The following is a 19,942-nucleotide window of genomic DNA, read 5'->3' on the forward strand; positions in this document are numbered from 1 at the left end:
GTCCAATAAATATTACATTCAATCATTTTAATTCTCTCTGTACCATTTATTAAATAATTTAATTAGTTAAACTGAGTATATAATTAATTTTACTAATTAATTTTTAATAAAAAACAGTACCGTTGGAAATGTCTCATCGAGACCTTTAAAATGAGTATAATATTAAATTAATTTTGAGTTAATTTAAATTTAAATTTGTTATTATTTATAAAATAACTCTAAAATTTTATTTGTTTATCAAATAAATATTATTATTATCATTTAAAATTAATGTGTCCTAAAATATAACTACTCAAAAGTATTTTCCAATGTAAATATTAATTATTAAAATACATTAGATATAAAATACATTAAACACGAAATACATTAAATAAAGATTACGTTTGAAATTATATTCTTTCATTCCCGTGCTTACCATAAGTGTTCAATAAGTTATTTCGAAGCTCAAAATAAGTCTCTCTATCTTAGATCTTCTTATGTCGAGCAATGATCCTTCAATTAGTACCAGAAGTATTCAATTAGTGATATTTTTAATTAATTTATTTCATTTAATATAATTTCGATGTGTTTAATTAAAAAATTAATAATTTAAAATTACTTATGAAACTATTAGATATTAGTCTTATTTTAAAGATCTCGATGAGAGTTTTCTAATTATATATTTTTTATGAAAAATAATAACACTAATATGACATATTAATAAATATGGAGCCGAGGCTCTTTGCTCCATATTGGCTCCATATACGAGCTTCGGTTAGAAATGACAGTACCTTTAAAAATACTAGGCCATGTTGGTTTGTTTAAGAGAAAGAACAAATTTTGTCTTGCTTTTTAGCTAAGGGGATTTATCATTTGTACATCCTAGGCCATTAATGCAAGTAAGATGTCATGTCACATGCCCAATGCTTGTTTGGATTGTTATCCAAATCCATCCTTTGGGACATAGAGAGGTACTCTAACTATGAATATAGGTTTTGCTAACAGTAATATCAGATATCATGAGTGATCACAACTCTTCCCTGTTCTCATTCTCTCAACTCATATATATATAAGTAACTTTGACCATTTTCATAGAATGCCATTTACATTAGACAATTGGGTTATTAGTAAGTTCTTAAACAGTTGCCACTCAACTTATATAAAAGAGCTTCTTGACCCACTTGTGCCATTAAAAAATTACATGAGAGTATTTTCTTGGTACCTCATTGTGTATCTTATATCTTTTTGGCTTCATGTGGATTATTAATCATTGTATTGTCTATCGATTCCTCACTTGATGCTTGGAATTATTGCTCAGCCTTAACAAAGTGCAGATAAAAGAATGCAAAGGGCAGTCTGTACCTCCTCAAATCAAGGAAGTTGTCATATGACTTTAACTTTTACTTTTGCTTTTGGGCCAGTAAATTTTCTCATCCTTTCAGTTCACTTACTTTTGCTTCACTTTTGACCCTAGTTTTGATCATTTTTATACTTGAACTTTAGGTAAACTATTAGATTGGGAAGGATTGCATCACTTTCATTAACCCACTAATCTTTCTGATGAGTTATGATGTATGCCAACTTTTGATAAGTAAGTACATTCGCTATTAAGCTTGATCATGTTTCCTATGTGGAGTTGCAGATAAAAATAGTAGTTCTTTGTCACACTTCATTTAGCTAGAGAAGATCTTCCATTATTAGGTAGGAAAGAGACATCATAGAATTCTATCCAAGATCTACAGGAGGAAGGAATTATAATATTTTTCTAGGTCCAAAGTTGAGGGAAATGTGAAGAGGAAATCAACTGGGAATATTCAAATGCCAAACTAATTTGTTCCAGGAGAAACTTAACCAATCTTCAAAGAGATCAAATTAGAGGTCCAGCAGAGAACTGTAGTCCAATGGTCAGTAAGAATTTCTCATAGACATTGAGATGGATATTTAATAAATATTATACAAGGTGCTATATATATATATGTATGATTTAGATTGTGGCTCATTATTGGGCCCAAGAAAGAGTATGTTTGCAAAAATGGCCCAAAAGTTTCCATTTTGCAGTACGGCCCAAAAATTTGAGGAAAATTTTGAACTCGTAGACAAAATAAGTAGAGAAGTGCCTCCAATCTTGTGTCACTCTAATGGCCACCATCCACAGCGGGGGAAACGCCCTCTCCCGCCCATCTCCCCTTCTTATGAACTCTCTCTCCTCCGCCTTCCGATCCAAAATCCGCTTCGATCCCACCAATCTCTATTTCTTCCTTTCTCCTTCCGTCCACCCGAAAGCTACCCACACCTCGGTTCACTGTGGTAAGACTGCCGCCGCGGTTAATGGAGCCACGAAGGTTAGGGTTAGGGGTAAGGTTTCTGAGTCCCAGCTCAAGGAGGACTGGCTCGGTTCCCTCTCTTTCCCCTTTCCCGAGAAAGAACGGCCACCTCCGCCGCCGCCGACCACCATGACGCCGGAAGAGGGGGATGGAGGTGACGATTCGGGCTCCGGATGGGTGATCGGAGTCGACCCGGATGTTAAAGGAGCGTTGGCTTTGCTGAAAAATGAGGCCTTTGGGTGTTCTGCTCAGGTAAATATCGAGGCTTGGGTTATTTGTATTAATTGTGGTGTGGTATGAATGGTGTTGCTTCTTGGTTTTGTTTCCGTTTTCTTCTTGGGTGAAGAAAGTAGACATATTGGCAATGTTTTGCTCTATAAGCTTTCATCTTTAGCATTTTTCAAATTTGAACTCTTCCATGTTGTATTATCGAGTTGTTGGTACCTTTAAGCAACTGTTGGATGCAAATGAGTGACAATATAAATTGATTGTTTTTTTTTAATAACTTGATCGAAAGATCCTTTGTACTTTAATTGTAATTGTCGGTTGATTTGAAGTCAGGGAAAAAGGAAAAATGGGTGGACATTCTGGGTCCTTTAAAGAAGCTTCTAAAGAAGAACAGAATGGCTTCTTTATAGCTACATCTATTAGCATGAATATAATTATGACAATGCTTCACTCTATATGTTTGCATTAAAGAATTTCTTTTTGAACTGCATTAGTTCCTTAATAACTTGATACTAACCATGTGACATTAACTTATTTGATTGATGCCCACATGGATTATGATTACTGCAACACCTACTATAGTTTGTTTCTTAAAATTATTTTACATGAAGTTATTTGTGCTTCACAGATGGCGGTGTTTTTTTTTCTATCGAGGATTCGACCTTTTAGTAATTATAGACCATTTTTTTTCTTATAGTTTTATATATACAAATTGATGTTGTAGGTATTCGACACACCCCACTTACAAGTATTGGTTGGAAAAAGGGTTCGAAGACGCCTAGATGTGAGGTCCATCATTCAGTTGCTTCGTAGTATTGGTGCACCACTTGGTACGAGGAAGAAATGCTATTATAAATGAAGGTTTTATCTATTCCAAGATTTATGTTGAGAGCTCTATCTCGCCTTATGTTTTATGTCGTTCCTTCTGTTTAGAGAACTTAGACTGGCCATGCTTTTATTTTGAGCATTCCTTCCCTTATTGAAGCTATTTCTTTTGGCCAAGGCTGCTATATTTAGTGCAGCTAGAATTTGTTCATCAAGAAAATATTATTCCATTGTTTTAGTGCAAGTTAATAATGGAGGAGGCATTGTTATGCTATTCACTGGAGGCTTTCATGTAACTTTCAATTTGCTAATTTCTGACACTATAACGAATCTGTTAGTTTTTTTTTATGAGATGAGCAGCATATTCAACCACTTTAATATCCTTATCTTTTAGAGAGTAAATATGAACCAGATTGTGTTAAGCACTATCTAGGCATTTAGGTGGGCCTATGCAGGTGCTGAATTTGGCTGGAAGATGTAGATGCTAGCCAATTATTTGGTTAACATGAACCTAGAGGTATGGTCACTATAAGCTTAGGTCTTTTTCTTATACAACATTTTCTTGTTCTCCGGCTTTGTACGAGCATGGCAGATGCTGCTTGACATGTACATTCTGATATCGAAGCAACATAATAATGCTTGTTGAATCCCTTCTTCCAAACATGCCAGAGGAGTTTGATATTTCCATGGAAAAATTTCCCATTGTTCTTGAGTACTCTTCCTTTCTCTCATAGTTATGTATCTCCAGTAAGCATACTACGGTCTAATATTTCAGATACTTTTGGCAAGTAATTAACTATCATTTTCTTTGCACGGTTGCTATTATGGCATTGCATATCCTGTATATCTTATCTTATTTTAAGCATATCTGTGCGTAGCTGCAATTTCCAGTACATATTTTGTCGAATGGCATTACAGTTGTTTTCTTTGGTTCTCTAGAGATTCTAACAGGTCTTATCTTCTTGAATAAGATGTCTTCTTTAAGTCTTTAACAGCATGTGGTGGATTTATTTGCAGCTAATTAACCATCTTTTTTTTCTTCCAGGAACCAGAGCATATATTGAGCAGTCAATCCCTTTCCCACAAGATGGGAAACAGGTTATTTGTTCAACTTCTTGTTAAATATATAAGCATCTTCAGGATCCATATAGCTGACCTCAAGTAGTTGAGACGCACGACTTGGTTTTCATTATCGTTGTCGTTTTTAGTGTTGCCTGCTCTCATTGACTGTCAAAATTTTGCATTATTATAGTAGTATGGTCTCAATTTTTGCTACAAAATGAGGCGGTTAGATCATGCATAACAGGAGATGAGTTATAAACTTATAGATAAGACAATTGTTGTTATAAATAGTGCATGTATTTTCATTTTTTCTAGTAGTACTTCAACCTAGAAATATCATTTTGGTTCTTACTTTCTGACTGAAGGGCTGGTGGAGTGGAGGCTTTACATATGGATTGTGGATTGGTATTCTAGTTGCATCTGGTTTTTCAGTTGTGCCTGTGCCATCTAACTTATGGAAGAATCATTTTGAACTCTCTCGGAGTTCCTCGAGTAAGGTTGGTCTGACCTTTTCTATTTATGTAGTTAGTTTGTTTTGATATTCAGCATGTTATTGAAAGCATGCTGTAGTTTTAAACTTTTAATAAAGAAGTGCATTTATGATTTTTCAATGTTCCATGCTAAGAGATTTGTCTACATGCTTATGGAAGTAGATATTGGATCAAAGAACTGCTACAGTCACCTTTTTTTTGCTAATTGCTTTAGTTGTACTCCTTAAGGGCAAAGAACAGATGATTTTTAATTATTTAAGTTTACAAAAGAAGACATATAAATATTGAGGAAAACTTTAATCAAAGCATCTTCTTAGTTTTGTCGGTTAATTTTATTGCCCGAGAATACTATGATTATGCAGTTTGAGAATATATGTACATTCACACATGCGCACGTGCGTATATTCACAGATAGATATATGTTGATATATACTTTTATATAATTGTTGGTTTCAAGCAGAAGTCATTTTCTATTGTTCAGCTTTCTTTAAAGAGATATGGTACCTATATATAGTTGTGGGTCTTAAACAAAACTCCTATTGTATTAGTCAGCTATTTTTTTAAATTTCCAGTACAATAGAAACTTGCAGAGGTCTTCATGTTTTTATCACTCCTGGAGTTACAATATATGCAATTGTTAGCTGGAATTCTAGATTGATGTTTTCTTAATGGGCCTGCTTATAAGATGATGTCAAATTTGAATTATCAGATAACGTACACAATAGCATCTACAACCACCTTAATTTCCTGAGATTTGAATTTGCAGTATAATCTCTATCAAAGAGTCCACTTACTCTGTAAGTCATTATAAAACTGCAAAACTATGTGCTTTTGACTCATGAATATAATATATCCTTTTCAACTTCCTTAAAAGAAGGTTTGGGATATAATTAACTGTTCTGGGGATGCACTCTTCTTGCCTTGAATCCCTGCCTGTTGATATCTATGAGGCATTTATGTTAATTTGCTGATTACTGGTATTTATGTTACTCTGCTAAATACTGGCAGGACGATAGCAGAAAAGCTGCTTCCATCTTGTTTCCAGACTTGGTATCTTCATTAAAGAGGAAGAAAGATCATGGTATATACTTCATACACTCCCTACAGGAGCCTAATGTAATTTAAATTACCTCTGATGTTTTTACACTACAGATTAGTATTGAATAGTTCATCTGCCATCAGATATCCATTTTTATTTATTTGATTTAGTGCATTATGTTATCAGCTCTTTACTTCCATCTCCGGTTTTAGCTACCGATCAGTCTTTTCATATGTTCATTGATTAGTCATCTATATTATGGTGAAAAACTGTTAGCAGCTAGCTGTTCAATAAATAGTTGAGACTTAAAAATTTTGTCATAATTATATCAAATATTTGTAGTTATCAACAATGATTCTGTCTTTCTTCTGCTCCAGGGCGAGCCGAAGCTCTTCTTATTGCTGCCTTTGGGAAGGGGATTTCGCTACAATCTGAACCAGGTCCTATGTAAGGTCTGCAAGGGCAAAGGCATGCTACTTGGGGTGCACTCAACTGCTTTCATAATTGGGATTGTTCGCCTTTTTCCTCGATAGTGGCCTTCAATTTGTCTAGTTTACAACTTCTAAGATGGTACAACCAAGAAATTCGTAGAGCGATACGAATAATTTTGCTCATTGTTCTTCTAGTATATTCATGATGCATTAACATTTCCTCCTATCTTATGGAGAAACGTCTTCATTCATGGACGTACATTCAGCTGTTTCCCTTTTATTGCAGCATCAAGTGACTAGTTCAGTTGTGGTCCATTTTCACTGGTGTTGCCATCATATCAGCTGTTTGTAGAAAACTGTAGGTATTTCTACTTGTATAAGGAGTGTTTGCCTGTGTTAATTCTTAGGGATTTCTTTATTTTTCCTTTTCCTTTTTTAATTTGGTGAATGAAGTACGTACGAACTTAATACACTGCTAAGATCATATACACCTTCCGTAATAAGTGCCATGAGGGGCAATTTGCAATTTGTTTAAGTTTTATATATATATATATATATATATATATTTGCACATAGACGAAGGAAATATCCTTTCATTTTAAGCCAACCAACAGGTTACAAGAGTCTATGTCTATATAATTAATTTCTTACACCTTTGGCCTACAGGAAATTAATCCTATTCGGAGGAAAATACAAAAGATTAAAAAGTAAATTATGTCTTTTTTTTATTTGTATATTTAAGATTCTCTAAATTATAGGCTGAATAATGAATTCAACTCCTTATATTTAAGTTGGACAACTCTAGTCACATTACACTCGATGTAATCATCCTTGTAAGAAAGTTCTTTCCACGTCTCAACAAAGTTTGGAAACCCCATGAAAGAATAATAGATCTCTGTAAGGTTTAAACTTGATTACATTACACTTATTCTAATATAAAAATCCAATGGATAATTAACACATGTAACGCTTCAGAGGTTTTCTATAGTTAAAAAAGTTGATGTGCTTTGAAAGAATAAATAAATAAAACTTTTATGAAAATGGGCATGCAATAGCCAATAGCTGGTGTAATTATTCGTGTTCGTATTCGTATTTGAAACTAAAAGAAAGAGTAGGTTATATGAAAGGGAAAAGCTATAGTATTAACTATTGGGAAGTCAAAATGGACAACATATAAAGAAAGGCTGGCTACCACAGCATCAATGCTAAAACCATTACACTAGTAGTGAGTACCACCTGCAACAAAAGCTCAATTAATGCAAAGTCAAGCAGACAACAGACAATCCAAGACAAAAGCAAACTAGAGAATCGAGCCTTCACTTTTTTCTTGAGAGGTAGTAATTTCTAGGCACGATCTAGTCCTTTCTTTCTTCAAGAACTCAACTCCACTGATAGTTCTTCAATGTATCTTTTACCAGAAGCAGACTTAGATCTTATTGATCATTTGTTTTCCCAAATATCTAATAAGAAAGAAAGAAAGAAGAAAGAAAGAAGAACATAGATGAAACATAAAGAAGATGATGGTTCATTACCTTTCAAAAAACTTTTCCATTTACATTGCTCACTCTCATTGTTCAATACTTATAACCTCTAAAAAAAAGAGAAAGAGAAAAGAAGGGGGGAAAATAAAATTTAAAAGCAATTCTATCTGTTATGCAGAGGATTAGCTCCTGTGTAGACTGTCCTCTTCTCATCATCAAAAGCTTCACCTACTTCTCTATGCTCTTCTTCTCTTTGAAAGACAGCAGTGGATTCAACAGGGCCCAGATCATGAGTAGAACCAAACCCACCTCTCAATCTTCCAGACCTACCAAATCCATCAGCATTTGAGCTCCATTGCAGCAGTATGAGCAATATGACCAGCAAGCAGTTGAGTGCCTTCCTTTGAACCATGATCTCTATAAAGTACCTCCACTTACATATTACTGCACTCGTCTTATGATAGGGTACTCTAAATTGTTTGAGAGCTTGATGAGGAGTGGTAGGTGAAGGTGAGGGACTCTAGACCCTGAGAAAGAGGAAGGGATCATATTATTTTATTGGTGGGTGATGTTTTGGGCTTTGGGACACATTAATGTCTGCAAAAATTATGTCTTTTGGTCAAGGTTAGCATTAAGAGTCCTATATATATATAAATATGTATAGCCATGGGTGGTGCTGCTGCTTGATATTTGATTAAATATGTCCTAGTCTTTATGGGAACCTTCTCTAGATTCTGAATTCAGAGCTACTTTTTTGACTTAGAGGGAGAGAGAGAGAGAGAGAGAGAGAGAGAGAGAGAGAGAGAGAGAGAGAGATTTTTAAACTTCAACTCTAGTTGACAGCTATATAAGCATAATGTAATGGAAAAACTAGTGGTAATTTCTTGGCATTTCTATCTACACAAACATTAAAATACAATTCAACGGTTGGTGTTTTTTGCAAATATTTAGTAAAATGTAGAGCCTGATTTGTAAATTATTTAAAATGCAGAGTGTAAATCGTAAATACGGAAAAGGTTAGGTAATTAAATGTAAATTTTTATATTATATTTTAGAGTCTGTATCAAATTATTATTACAGTTAAAAATATTTACAAAAGTACTACAACGATGAAATTTATTCCAAAACTACTTTATTTTCTATCAATTCAGCATCACGTAGCAAATCACTGTATGTATAGATTTATCAATTTTCTATTATAATTTTTTTTATTCTTTACAAATAAATCACTGTCATGGAGAGTGATTTACATAATTTATATAAATCACCCAATGGGAAACCTCAATTCATTAGGCTCCGTCTCATTTTTTATCCAAGAAATTATCTAAGATTTCATTTATAATATAAATTGTTTTCTTGGACAATAATACATAAACAATTTATCATGCGACTTCTATTATATCGAAAAATTGACAAATCTATTAAGAATTGTTATCTTAGACAGTGATTTTTCACGTGACACTGAGCTGCAAGAAAGTATTAGTATTCGATAACTTTAGAAATTGTAGAATTCCAAAATTTTGTTAGTGTAACAACAGTATTTTGGTTTTGAAAAAAAAAAAAACTTTCTATTTTGTGGGCATATCATTATCCTTCTATTTCTGTTTACTAAAAATGCTATTCAAGTAGTATGAGAGAGAAGTTACACGATTTACGAGGCTAGTGTCCGGTCCACGTTCATGGGCCTAATGGAACAGCGATGGAGGCCCAGGATTAAAGCCCACAACATCTAACGTAGCCTCGTTCCTGAAGCTTCTAGATTGGGGAAGAAAGGAGTTCTAAATTCCAATAATTCCAGCTGCTGCCCTCCCCAGAGAGTTCTCCGCACTTGGAAAGTCGAGCAATTTCCAGCCAACGATAGGAGGGATATATCTGTAATTATACTCACCTCCCGAAGTCCTAAACCCCTCCTTTAAACCCTAGCCCCTCCCGAAATCTGCGTGCTCTCTTCTACTCGCGGTGGAATTCGATGGCTAAGCGTCTCATTCCTTCCTTGAACCGTGTTCTCGTGGAGAAGATTGTTCCTCCCTCCAAGACCAATGCTGGAATCTTGCTTCCCGAGAAGACCACCAAGGTTTACATCATTATTTTAGAGTGCCCATCCCCCCCAATTCATCCATCCATTTTGAAGACGTCATATGATATGAATTCTTGTAACTGTTTGATTGGGTGAGAAGTTTATGATGTTTAAGATCGTTCCATGTAGGAAAGTTTTGTGCTTTGTTCAATAACATTTTGTTGATGATGGCCTTGGATTATTTATCACGTTTAAGCTTTGTGAATTATTGTTAAGTGCTCTGAGAATGAAATACACATAAAGAAGTTGGTTTTATGAAATATTCCTCTTTTTGGTATAATGTCACAGCATGTAGATAAGTATCTTGTCATGTGATCTGTTATGTTTGCTATTAATTTGGTTTTTATTTCCTTTACATGTTGTGTGGAATTATGTCATGATCTATCGTTTGTATTGTTTTTAATACAAACATATATGTTATGTTTGAATTGCTGTTGAATCTGCTTTTACTTGTAAATTGGTAACTCCAGTGCTTAAAATTTCTTGATGCTCGACAATATGAGCCTTTTGCTTGATAGATAAACCATTTCATAAATGAGCCAATTTCTAGAAGAGCTCAATGTAACTTGTTTGGCTAAGTGTGTCAAGTTGGCTCGAAAACAAATTGCGTCACTGTTTTCCATTAGCTGGAACTTATGTATTTGTTCTTGTTCTGCTCATAGAATTGATTTGATGGAATTAGCAAACCATCTTCTTTGCAGTATATATTTAGACGGACCGTATTATATAAAAGAAATTCACTCTGTTGTATCTCTGCTATTGTATTTACAATTTATTTTTGTGTATGTTGTTAAGCTAAACTCTGGGAAAGTTGTCGCGGTGGGCCCTGGTGCACGCAGTAGAGATGGGAATCTAATCCCAGTTTCTGTGAAGGAAGGAGATGTAGTCCTTCTTCCTGAATATGGAGGGACTGAAGTAAAGCTTGGAGAAAAAGAGTATGTTCTAACATATATCAGTACTTTTCTTTTCATGTTTTTTTTTTTCCCTTTCTATCTCAGTAGTGAGATTGGATATGTAATAGAATTAATATGTAATTAGAAGTATACCTACCATGTAGAATTCCGGAGTCATCTAATCTCAAGTCTTACATAAATTTTATATTAACTTTATTTAACTGAGATATTTTTTCTTTACTAATACAAAGGAAGATGTTCTGAATTCCTTTCAGGTGAAAGGTAAAATATTCTATATTCTGAACTATGAAGGATTAAAGCTGTCAAAATAATCAAGCTTGGCTCAAAAATGAGTTGAGCCGGGCTTCATGAGCCAGCTCGATAAGGCTCAAAATAATATATATATATATATATATATATATATATATATATATATATATATATAAAATATGGGTAACACTTTTTATACTATATTATACTTTTATTATATTTTAAAATTACTTAAAGGGATTATTATGTACTATGATCTTGTAGAGTTTAATTCTTAATTTTGATCCTATCACATCTTTTCTAAATATGTGGATATTTCTATTAGTTTATATTTTTGAATTAGGCCTTATGTTAAGCTTGATTTAAGTCTAAGACAAGCTTAATTTAATTCAAGCTTAATTAGGCTCAGAATTTTATTTGAAATTAATCATTGATCAGTTCGTTTAAGCTCGAGCTCGATTCGAGTTTGAAATTGGCTCGAATTGAAATAATTTTCAATTAAAGCTTGGTCATAAAATCTAGATTCAATTAAAGCTTGGTCAGAGCTCGGCTTGATTACACTGCTATGAAGGATAGAAGAGCTTCCATAATGATTTTCTTTAGGAGACCTATGAAGCAAGTTATGTTCTTACACGCTCAGTTATTCCTCTTCAATTTCATATGTACATACTTATGCACTGTTTCAAGACTGATGAACACGAGACAGTATACCATATCTAGGATCTATCAACAACTTGAATAGAAAAGTTATGGCTATCCTCGGAAAACCTTTCATGCTCGCTGTGGCTCTTCATTTGCTAACTCTTTTATTTTATTTTATTTTTTCCTATTTTTCTTGTTTAGGTATCACCTCTTCAGGGATGATGACATACTGGGTACACTTCATGACTGATACAAGAAGGAGACAGGAGGCTCGGTATCTGCCACTATTTTGTTTAGGTGGAGACATTGCTTGAGTCGTGCACCATTAGATCTTCTCAGCGAATTTTTCATATTTTATGTTGTCATTTTGCCGTAAAACTGGTTCAGGAAACCAGATATGTTGGATTCGTGCCTGTCATGAGATGCAAGTTCAAAATTTATCTTCTATCAAAAAAGATATGAACAAAACTCCGTTAGAGTTCTCTAGCAGTCATATATACACGGCTATTTCAATTTATGATACTTGTTCTCCTTTGTGATCCCTTTATGAGATACATTTGTCCGTCTGTTCTCTTTTCAGCAAGGAATGGAGGGTAAATGTTATCCTCATACATACCATCTTTATGAGACCAGTCACATTGAATTAAACAATGTGCCATCTCTTGGTGCCCAGGTTATTCCTCTTCCCTGCGTTGTTCATGTCCACAAGAGCTGCTTTATTACTCAAAAGAAAACCAAACTGCGATTCTTCACATCTTGTAGATGGTTATTTCAAGCTGCAGTTCTGAATCTTACAATGAGGCAACTTCTATTGGTCAAGAATAACACAAGGTAGATCAATGGCCTCAATTTCTATTACCAAGTAAAGCTTGTTGTCAATAAAGAAGGGGCTGTCCTCTCTGATGAAATCCTTCCATGACATACTGAACAAGTCCTCATACGCATCTGGAACTCGAGGCAGGACCTTGAGCTCCCATGTGTGTGTCACAACATGCTGATCACCTTCCTTTGTCTTTGATGAAGCTGTACAACTGTAGGAAGCCTTCATCGGATAACGCACAATTTGCAGAGCAAGCCCAAAGTACCTATATGTATCTGCCAAGGTGTTTGCAACTCTTATAGAGAAGCGTCCTTCGTCGAACTCAAACTCCTCAGAGCAAGCTGGTGAGGATCGAACGAGCCTCGTGCATTCTAATCGTGTAAAGCTGAGGTGGACTCTGCAGGATGCTCGCGGATTTGACTTCTTCAAGATGTTCAGAGGCTTACGCTTGTAGGCTCTCTCTGCAAGTCGTGCTCCTGCATTGCCTGAAAGCCAGTCTGGTGGACTTGTCTTGTATCTCCTTGCCTTCGCGACATCATTATAGATTGAATTGAAGCTGAAATTGGTGTCTCCTTCCCTTAAGGCCGTTGTCAGCATGTCGTTCGACATGTAACGGAAACGAATAAGGGGTTGAAAGTATATATTTAAAGCAAGTCGTCGTCGTCTGATAGTTGAGTGGTTCTTTTTCCCCCATTCTGTTGCAAATCGATAGACTATATCTTCTGATTCTACCTCAAGATCATTACTTTGCAGTAGCTGCAAGACTACTGATAGTGGAAGGGTCAACAGTTCAGGATGCTCCAGGCTACCATAATTCCTGATTAGCAGTGCTTCGCATATATCATAGCAGGTAGAGACCCGAAATCTCTTGGCGACCACCATAACCTGAGACAGTTCACTAACATTGGAAGATGTCCGAGGTGCGTAACATCCATGAATGAACTCTAGAAGCTTTTTGAAAGCAGGTTCCTCTGGTTAAGGAAATGTAGAAGTTTGGAGTATTAGGGAGCTATATCAGAAAGGTAGTTAGAAGATAATGTACTTTGATTGAGTAGGCACTTATATTATGAAAAACAAGCCCTACATAATCAGAAAAGCAGAATCCTATATTCTGTTAACATCTAAGAAATTGACATTGAAAAACTCTAGTATTGCATTTAAGATGTAGGATATACCTGAGCTTCTGATATGTATGGTCGCGACATCACCCTCTGTTCGCCAACGAGGATCTATAGAACACTAGAGAGGAGTGGCGGGGGGGGGTTATTTAGTTACTTAATCGAGATTATGAACAAGAATCTTTAATAAAACATTTAGATGTTATACCTCGTAGAGGTACAGGCTGTTTGCTTTCAGAAGTATTGAACTGACGATGTACCATTTTTCAGTCGACTCGATTTCAGTATCAGTACTTGAAGTAATATTATCCAGGTTCCACGCATACCTTGTACCTTCAAAACCGTAATATCTCAGGCAATATAATTAGCCATGAAGGCGATACCTTACTCTGCTAAAACTGTGATATTTGTCATTTCCTGGATATACTCAAGGATTGACTAAATTCATGCAATCAACAATTAGTTCAACCAAGATATAAAACATATAAAATGTAATGCAATCAGAGAGCAGTACTTCATTCCTCTCCAGCTTTCTATCAAATTAATCCATGAGGTAAGATGGTATCGTGACTTAAAATCCATACCTTCAGATAAAAGAAAATTTGTCTAAAATCACTAAATAAGTGAAACTATGACTGGTACTCCATTATCTGAATATATCTCTTGTGAATGCTCAGATCTCAATTGTGAATTCTTCTCTTATATTCTCAGCTGAAAATAAAGATAGTTATACACTGTAATGAAGAGCACTAAGAAAACCAGATAATTTTATAGAAAGACCAAATCATTGGAGCCAATTTGTTTTGTCTTTGCCTAAGAATTCTAAGAGAACCACTACACTAAAGACTGGAAAAAATAATATTAATGGAACAGAATTCGCAAGGAGGAAGTTATGTGATTCTGACTTTCTCTGGCATTGTCTCCGAGTGATCCAGATCCTGCATTGTTGATTGTTGATCCTAATGTATCTGGATAGAGAACAACCTTGATATGATGATCACATTTTGCAGTGTAACCAATAGGCAGAGCAGAGCATTTTTTTCTCTGCTGCTCCTCCACCTCCCCTGCTTCAAAAATTCAGGAGAACTAGAAATTAGGAGCTCACCAATTTCTGAACTAAATCCAACATCTCAAGACAATGGAAGTGGATTCGTTCTTCATTAATTGGTATAAGAATAAAGATCAATAAGGGTTCTTTTTTTCATATTACAACGATCAGATAGTAGGATCCTCATGATGATCAAATTATTACCAGTTCTTTGTTATGACAATCCAAATGGTCCTGGATTTCCGCTTTATTGTGATGAGATCATGGAAAACAACCCTACTCATTGATGCTATAACTTCAAGAAATCCTAGTAAACTATACCATTCAGGAAAAAAGAAAACCAAAATTTTCTAATTCTTCTCGTAAGAAACCTTTCCCTTTCAGCCGGTGCTTTTCTTGAAGACATTCTTGGCAAGTCTCTTTCATCATTGATCTTATAAACTGCAAGAAACAAAACCATTCAAGGAAAACCAAGTTCTTTCCAGGGCCTCTTCTCGATTGCAGGGCAAGTACTAGTTTCTTCTTAATCTTCTTGAGGCCATCCAATTCATGCTTCTTTAGTATTTCTTTCTTGCCCATTAACTATCTCAAGGTAAAGAAACCTCTTTATATCCAACGTCAAGCAAAACCAAGAAATGGAGCTTAAACATACAAATGATAAATAAAACCATGATCTTGGAGAGGGAGAGAGAGAGAGAGAGAGAGAGAACCTAAACCAACACCATCGATTTGCTCACCTCCTCTCTGCTGTCTGCTTGTTCCTGAACCTTCCGTGCTTGAAATCGAAGGAACATCCATGGGTTTCTGATGGCGAAGCTAATCTTACTGCTAGTTATCAAATCAAAAGGAATCACATAGAGAGGAGAAAGAAGAAGAGATTTTCCTGGCGGCAATGAGTTCGTTTAAATATTTCTTACCTTTCCAACCAACTCGAGGAAGCCCTGTATCTCGGTACGTTGGTTCAATGGGCCCCACAAGAGATGTCTTAGACACGTGGCAGGCCATAAGTTGCGTGACGGTGGGGGAGCGGATTCCCTGCAAGGCTAGGCTGCAAGAAATTCCTACAGGTTTCTGAGATCCTAGTAGATAACAAAGGAAATTCGTGACACTATAGTATGTGAATGTGATTTCACACAAACAAATTTACAAACTAAAGAAAATGAAACAAGGACTGCAGAAAGCAAATCTGAATCAAATAAATGGACGAATGTTTTTGCTCCATAAATATAGCCACAATAAACTTTACGGTTGTTTGGTTCAATAATAAGTTGAATCATAGTAACTCATAATAGAACGTTTTATCATAACGAAATATGAAGAATTATCATATACAAGTAAGAGGGCATCAAGTCTCCCAAAACTATATTTAACAGCATACAAGCTTCAATGGAACTGCTTAAAATAAATTAATAAATTGTGATGACATAAAAGAAGTCTATATTTAACCAAAGACCAACATGGCACCCAGCACCACCAATGCCAAATTCAATACACCAGCTTCCCTCCTCAGCAACCTGGCCAAAGCCTCACCTGCCCCTGTGGATGGCTGAACAGCAGCAGTGTCATTTGGGTTATTGAAATTGGAAGGGATTACAGTGTCAGGCACATCGTTCACGTAATCTGCGCTGTTGGGAGCCGGGGCCGCCTCCGATGGGCTCTTTAGGCTTTCAGGCAGGCCCTGGCCATGCGTCACATTGATCATGAAATGTTGCCCATTCTGGCATTGCTCGCCGTCGTAATAACCTGAAAAGAAGTATGTAGTCCCTTCTTTAAGTAATGGGACTGCTACGGTCACCGGCACCTTGCTGAACTCTGGCTCTCCGGCCGACCATTCGACCACTTTGTCATCGTCCACATCGTTACACAATCTGTATGTTGTAGCATTGTATGTCTGGACTACTGAGTGGTTCTTGTCTGTGTTGAAGACTAAGTGGAAGCAAGTAGGAAGAATTGTCAGTATTACGATCAAATATCATTACACAGAGGTAATAAGGTTTGAGGATAATCGCCAATGCACTTTTGTGAGTATGAAGATCAAATTCTAAATCAACATATTAATGCAGTTAGTGTCTATCCTTACAACTTGTCCATCAAAAGCCAATCTATTCTGATTTTAGTAACAATGTGGTGATAAATAGCTACCAGAATAATCCTGTGACAACGGCTGCTAAGTGTAAATTAAAAATATAGCACATCTACGTGTTATACATTGACAAATGTCGCTCGTACAAAACTGTGACATGATTCATAAGAGACACATGTTCCTTTTCAGGTACATGCAGTGATGATGTTCAGGTCAAAAGCTGAAGCACAAATATAGGGTGTTTGCTGATTTAGTCTTATCTCATTGTATAAAGCAAAAAACAAAAGCAATAGGATCTGATACTTTAAATGACTGATGATCACAGTTGCTCCTCATCCTTTATCAATCGAATCTTCTCAATGACAAATAAAGATTCATGCAACACACTGTATCTGTTGGGCCATCTAGTCCATGTGAATGTCCCTCAGAGTTTGAATGACAGATAGCATATTAATTTACCAGCAGCAACACCACCAAACCAAAAGTACAGGTGAATGCACCTGAGATGATTAATGGATACACTACTAGATCAATGAACCATATCTATACTTGTACTACCATAATGAAAAAAAATATATACATACCATTTAACAAAAACAGCAGGAGAAAATAATATCCACAGAAAGTTTGTCATGGAAAAGGAAAAATACAGTTCAGAATAAATGCTCCTTTCCAACTCCAATTTCAGTTAAAATCCAATGTATGAAATAAAAGTGGAATTGTTTCTAGAATTGGACATAACAAAGGATGTAAAGGTGAGCCCAAGGTAACACCACACCATGGCAAATTTAATGTGCCCCACTGCTGAAGCTAAAAAGAACCGAAGAACAAGCATGCTATTTCCCTATTGGGAACCCAATAAAAAACCAAGAGGCAAAAATAGGAGTTGATCCAAAATTGGGTCTGATGAGGGGAATTTATGACTCACTGAGGAAATCTCCAAGGCTGAAGTTGTTGCCATCAGCCCACTTCTGGTAGTTCACCTTGGGCTCCTGCATGATGTCATACCAGCCCAAGGATCCCCCAACTGTGTAGTTTTTCCAGGCATAGGTGCCTGGAGAACTGAGGACAAGAAGGAAACATGAGATGAAGAAGTACAAGGTGAAGTTTGGGAATGGAAGAATGCCTCTGCAGGACCTGCTCTGCTTCATTCTTTCTGGGATACTGGGGAAGGATTTGGGAAGTTAGCTTGGTGAGGTACAACAAAGGAAAAGGACTAGTACAAGGAGGGGGCAAAAAAAGAGGTTGCCAACTTATAAGCCTTCTATTAGCTCTTTATTACTGCAAGTGCCACTGCTTGGAAGTGGATTGGTAAGGAAAAAGAAAGAACGAAAGAAAGAATGATAGTGATCCAACATGCAAAGAGCGAATCCTTGGTGGCAACTGGCAGGTGATGATTGGACCATATGAGCTTACATAATTCTTTCTACAACAGTGATGGATTCAGATTAATATTAAAAATAGGATTATGCTAATAGCTCAATTAAGCCCAAAGTGGCAAAATGGTGGATTGGTGGTGGAGACTGGGCTTCAAGGTAGTGAGGCGAATAGTAACCGCACCGAGCCGCTACGTGGTGGAGTGAGACAGAGAGCTGTGTCGGTAGCCGCGCGTCGGATCACGTGATGATAGCTGGATCATTGGCGCCACAGCCTTTGGCCACATGATCGAGGTGGATGCGGTGTCACCTCGGCGTATCCGAAGCTAGGCTCACGACCCACAACAGCAACCCGGCAAATGCAGACCTGGCACGTCACCCGATCTGTCAATGATTTTTATTCCCCCAGATGCTCCTCCTCATCTTCTCTTCGTAAGCAACATAAATTAAGCTCTTTTTAAGAGTATTAGATGAAGCCCAATCATTAAAAGGATCTGAGATCTGTCAGGTAAGGACAAATAGTAGAAGAGGCAATGAGAGATTGGAGAGCTTTTGGCAAAACTAGGAACACTTGCCATTTTTCCTACCAAAAAAATCCACCTCTTTAAGTTTAATATCAGAAAAAGAGATATGGTTTACTATAGCCGTAAACGATAAAATTATCAATATTTTATTTAAAAAATGTTATTTAACATCTTTTTCTTACGTGGCAACCCTCCCAAAAATTAGGTACTTAGTTGAATCTATCAATGCATCATCTGAAAAATCCTAAATAAATTATTGATAAGTTTAGTATTTTATATACATAAACCACTGTTAAGATTATCAATTTATTTTATTAATTTAGATACATAAATACTAAACTTGTTGACAATCTATCTAAAAGAATTACAGTAAAACATATCTCTTTCAATATTACGTTTCGAGGATAACCTATTTACTTAAAAAAGGGTTTAAAACAGAACTAGTTTGGTCAAAAACTAGAGTGAATTACCACCTATTGATTTATTTTATTCATTTTTCTCAGAAAAATGGGGCCATATTTATTTGAGGGGAGATATTACCGCCAATTTGTTCTTCCGTTGGTACCCTAGTGACATTGGTTCAAAGAAGGTTTAATTCCTCGCGTTATGCATGCTAAGAAGTTTCTCATCTCATCAAGATAAGAAAAGATGTTTATAAAACAAACCAAAGGAGAATAAAGTGGAGAAAGTGAACTCGGAGATCAGAATGGTGAAATACCGGAAAAAGGAAAAAGAGATGTGAATTTAGAAAATATGCAATTTGGAAATAGATTCTCATTAGATGGCGACATGACAGACGCATAGCATAAAAGAAATCAATCAGCACACAATGCCCAATACCACGGCCTAGTGAAGTGATAGCATGCATAGTTGTTTTCTGAATCCAATGCACAAAATTTCATACATGATGTCATTCGTGAACTACTAATATCTTTTTATTTGGCTACACATGACCAATTTTTGAGGCCAATGTCTTAAAATTGAGATCACGGGTTCGATCACCGCGTCCCCTCCTTTGGGAGATTCATGGGTATGCTCACTGGTAAGCCTGCAGGCCTCCATTTCTAGGACGGTTGGTCAAGGGGCCAACCTCAGTAAAAAGTCTTTATGATCAACAATGGGAAAATAATACCCGATTGTCTTAGATTTCTTTACATATTTGGAGAACTTCATTTATAAAATCAAAATTGCTAAGCTCTCACAACAAACAGGAGAAGAGAATTTATCTTTG

General features: G+C 36.0%; 4 protein-coding genes across 5 annotated transcripts; 2 read left to right on the top strand and 2 right to left on the bottom strand.

Moving 5' to 3' along the window:
- The first annotated feature begins 2,098 nt into the window (after positions 1 to 2,098).
- LOC140781055 (Holliday junction resolvase MOC1, chloroplastic-like) lies at positions 2,099 to 6,779 on the top strand. Its single transcript, XM_073126833.1, has 6 exons — positions 2,099 to 2,555; positions 3,256 to 3,361; positions 4,402 to 4,454; positions 4,784 to 4,915; positions 5,918 to 5,990; positions 6,326 to 6,779. Exons 1-6 carry the CDS (start codon positions 2,118 to 2,120, stop codon positions 6,397 to 6,399), a joined length of 876 nt encoding a protein of 291 aa, XP_072982934.1. The 5' UTR covers positions 2,099 to 2,117; the 3' UTR covers positions 6,400 to 6,779.
- A 2,898-nt stretch (positions 6,780 to 9,677) lies between these two features.
- Positions 9,678 to 12,259, top strand: LOC140781442 (10 kDa chaperonin, mitochondrial-like). The gene is made up of 3 exons (XM_073127397.1): positions 9,678 to 9,934; positions 10,733 to 10,872; positions 11,944 to 12,259. Exons 1-3 carry the CDS (start codon positions 9,830 to 9,832, stop codon positions 11,990 to 11,992), a joined length of 294 nt encoding a protein of 97 aa, XP_072983498.1. The 5' UTR covers positions 9,678 to 9,829; the 3' UTR covers positions 11,993 to 12,259.
- On the bottom strand, positions 12,161 to 15,919 carry LOC140781440 (BTB/POZ domain-containing protein At2g46260-like). 2 transcript variants are annotated; one of them, XM_073127394.1, is made up of 5 exons: positions 15,646 to 15,919; positions 15,466 to 15,556; positions 13,889 to 14,013; positions 13,738 to 13,801; positions 12,161 to 13,533 (listed from the first exon to the last, which is right to left on the bottom strand). In XM_073127394.1, exons 2-5 carry the CDS (start codon positions 15,524 to 15,526, stop codon positions 12,551 to 12,553), a joined length of 1,233 nt encoding a protein of 410 aa, XP_072983495.1. In that variant the 5' UTR covers positions 15,527 to 15,556; positions 15,646 to 15,919; the 3' UTR covers positions 12,161 to 12,550. The 2 variants fall into 2 exon arrangements, with proteins under 2 accessions (XP_072983495.1, XP_072983494.1); XM_073127393.1 differs by having other exon boundaries at positions 15,466 to 15,918.
- Positions 15,920 to 16,007: 88 nt separating this feature from the next.
- LOC140781441 (early nodulin-like protein 18) lies at positions 16,008 to 18,990 on the bottom strand. The gene is made up of 2 exons (XM_073127396.1): positions 17,740 to 18,990; positions 16,008 to 16,654 (listed from the first exon to the last, which is right to left on the bottom strand). Exons 1-2 carry the CDS (start codon positions 17,960 to 17,962, stop codon positions 16,170 to 16,172), a joined length of 708 nt encoding a protein of 235 aa, XP_072983497.1. The 5' UTR covers positions 17,963 to 18,990; the 3' UTR covers positions 16,008 to 16,169.
- Positions 18,991 to 19,942: the final 952 nt, after the last annotated feature.

This window comes from Typha latifolia, chromosome 2 (genome assembly GCF_019914945.1).
Source record: "Typha latifolia isolate L0001 chromosome 2, TyphaL0001v2, whole genome shotgun sequence".
Lineage (NCBI taxonomy): Eukaryota > Viridiplantae > Streptophyta > Magnoliopsida > Poales > Typhaceae > Typha > Typha latifolia.

Excerpts from the sequence above, each read along its gene's own strand:
- LOC140781055 (XM_073126833.1), top strand. The coding sequence starts at position 2,118 with ATGGCCACCATCCACAGCGGGGGAAACGCCCTCTCCCGCCCATCTCCC. Across the intron at positions 3,362-4,401 it reads TAGTATTGGTGCACCACTTG|GAACCAGAGCATATATTGAG; the intron begins GTACGAGGAAGA and ends TTTTTCTTCCAG. Across the intron at positions 4,916-5,917 it reads CTCGGAGTTCCTCGAGTAAG|GACGATAGCAGAAAAGCTGC; the intron begins GTTGGTCTGACC and ends AAATACTGGCAG.
- LOC140781442 (XM_073127397.1), top strand. The coding sequence starts at position 9,830 with ATGGCTAAGCGTCTCATTCCTTCCTTGAACCGTGTTCTCGTGGAGAAG. Across the intron at positions 9,935-10,732 it reads TTCCCGAGAAGACCACCAAG|CTAAACTCTGGGAAAGTTGT; the intron begins GTTTACATCATT and ends TATGTTGTTAAG. Across the intron at positions 10,873-11,943 it reads GTAAAGCTTGGAGAAAAAGA|GTATCACCTCTTCAGGGATG; the intron begins GTATGTTCTAAC and ends TTTCTTGTTTAG.
- LOC140781440 (XM_073127394.1), bottom strand. The coding sequence starts at position 15,526 with ATGGATGTTCCTTCGATTTCAAGCACGGAAGGTTCAGGAACAAGCAGA. Across the intron at positions 14,014-15,465 it reads AAGCAGACAGCAGAGAGGAG|GTACAAGGTATGCGTGGAAC; the intron begins GTGAGCAAATCG and ends ACGGTTTTGAAG. Across the intron at positions 13,802-13,888 it reads ACAGCCTGTACCTCTACGAG|TGTTCTATAGATCCTCGTTG; the intron begins GTATAACATCTA and ends ACTCCTCTCTAG.
- LOC140781441 (XM_073127396.1), bottom strand. The coding sequence starts at position 17,962 with ATGAAGCAGAGCAGGTCCTGCAGAGGCATTCTTCCATTCCCAAACTTC. Across the intron at positions 16,655-17,739 it reads CAGCCTTGGAGATTTCCTCA|TCTTCAACACAGACAAGAAC; the intron begins GTGAGTCATAAA and ends GCTTCCACTTAG.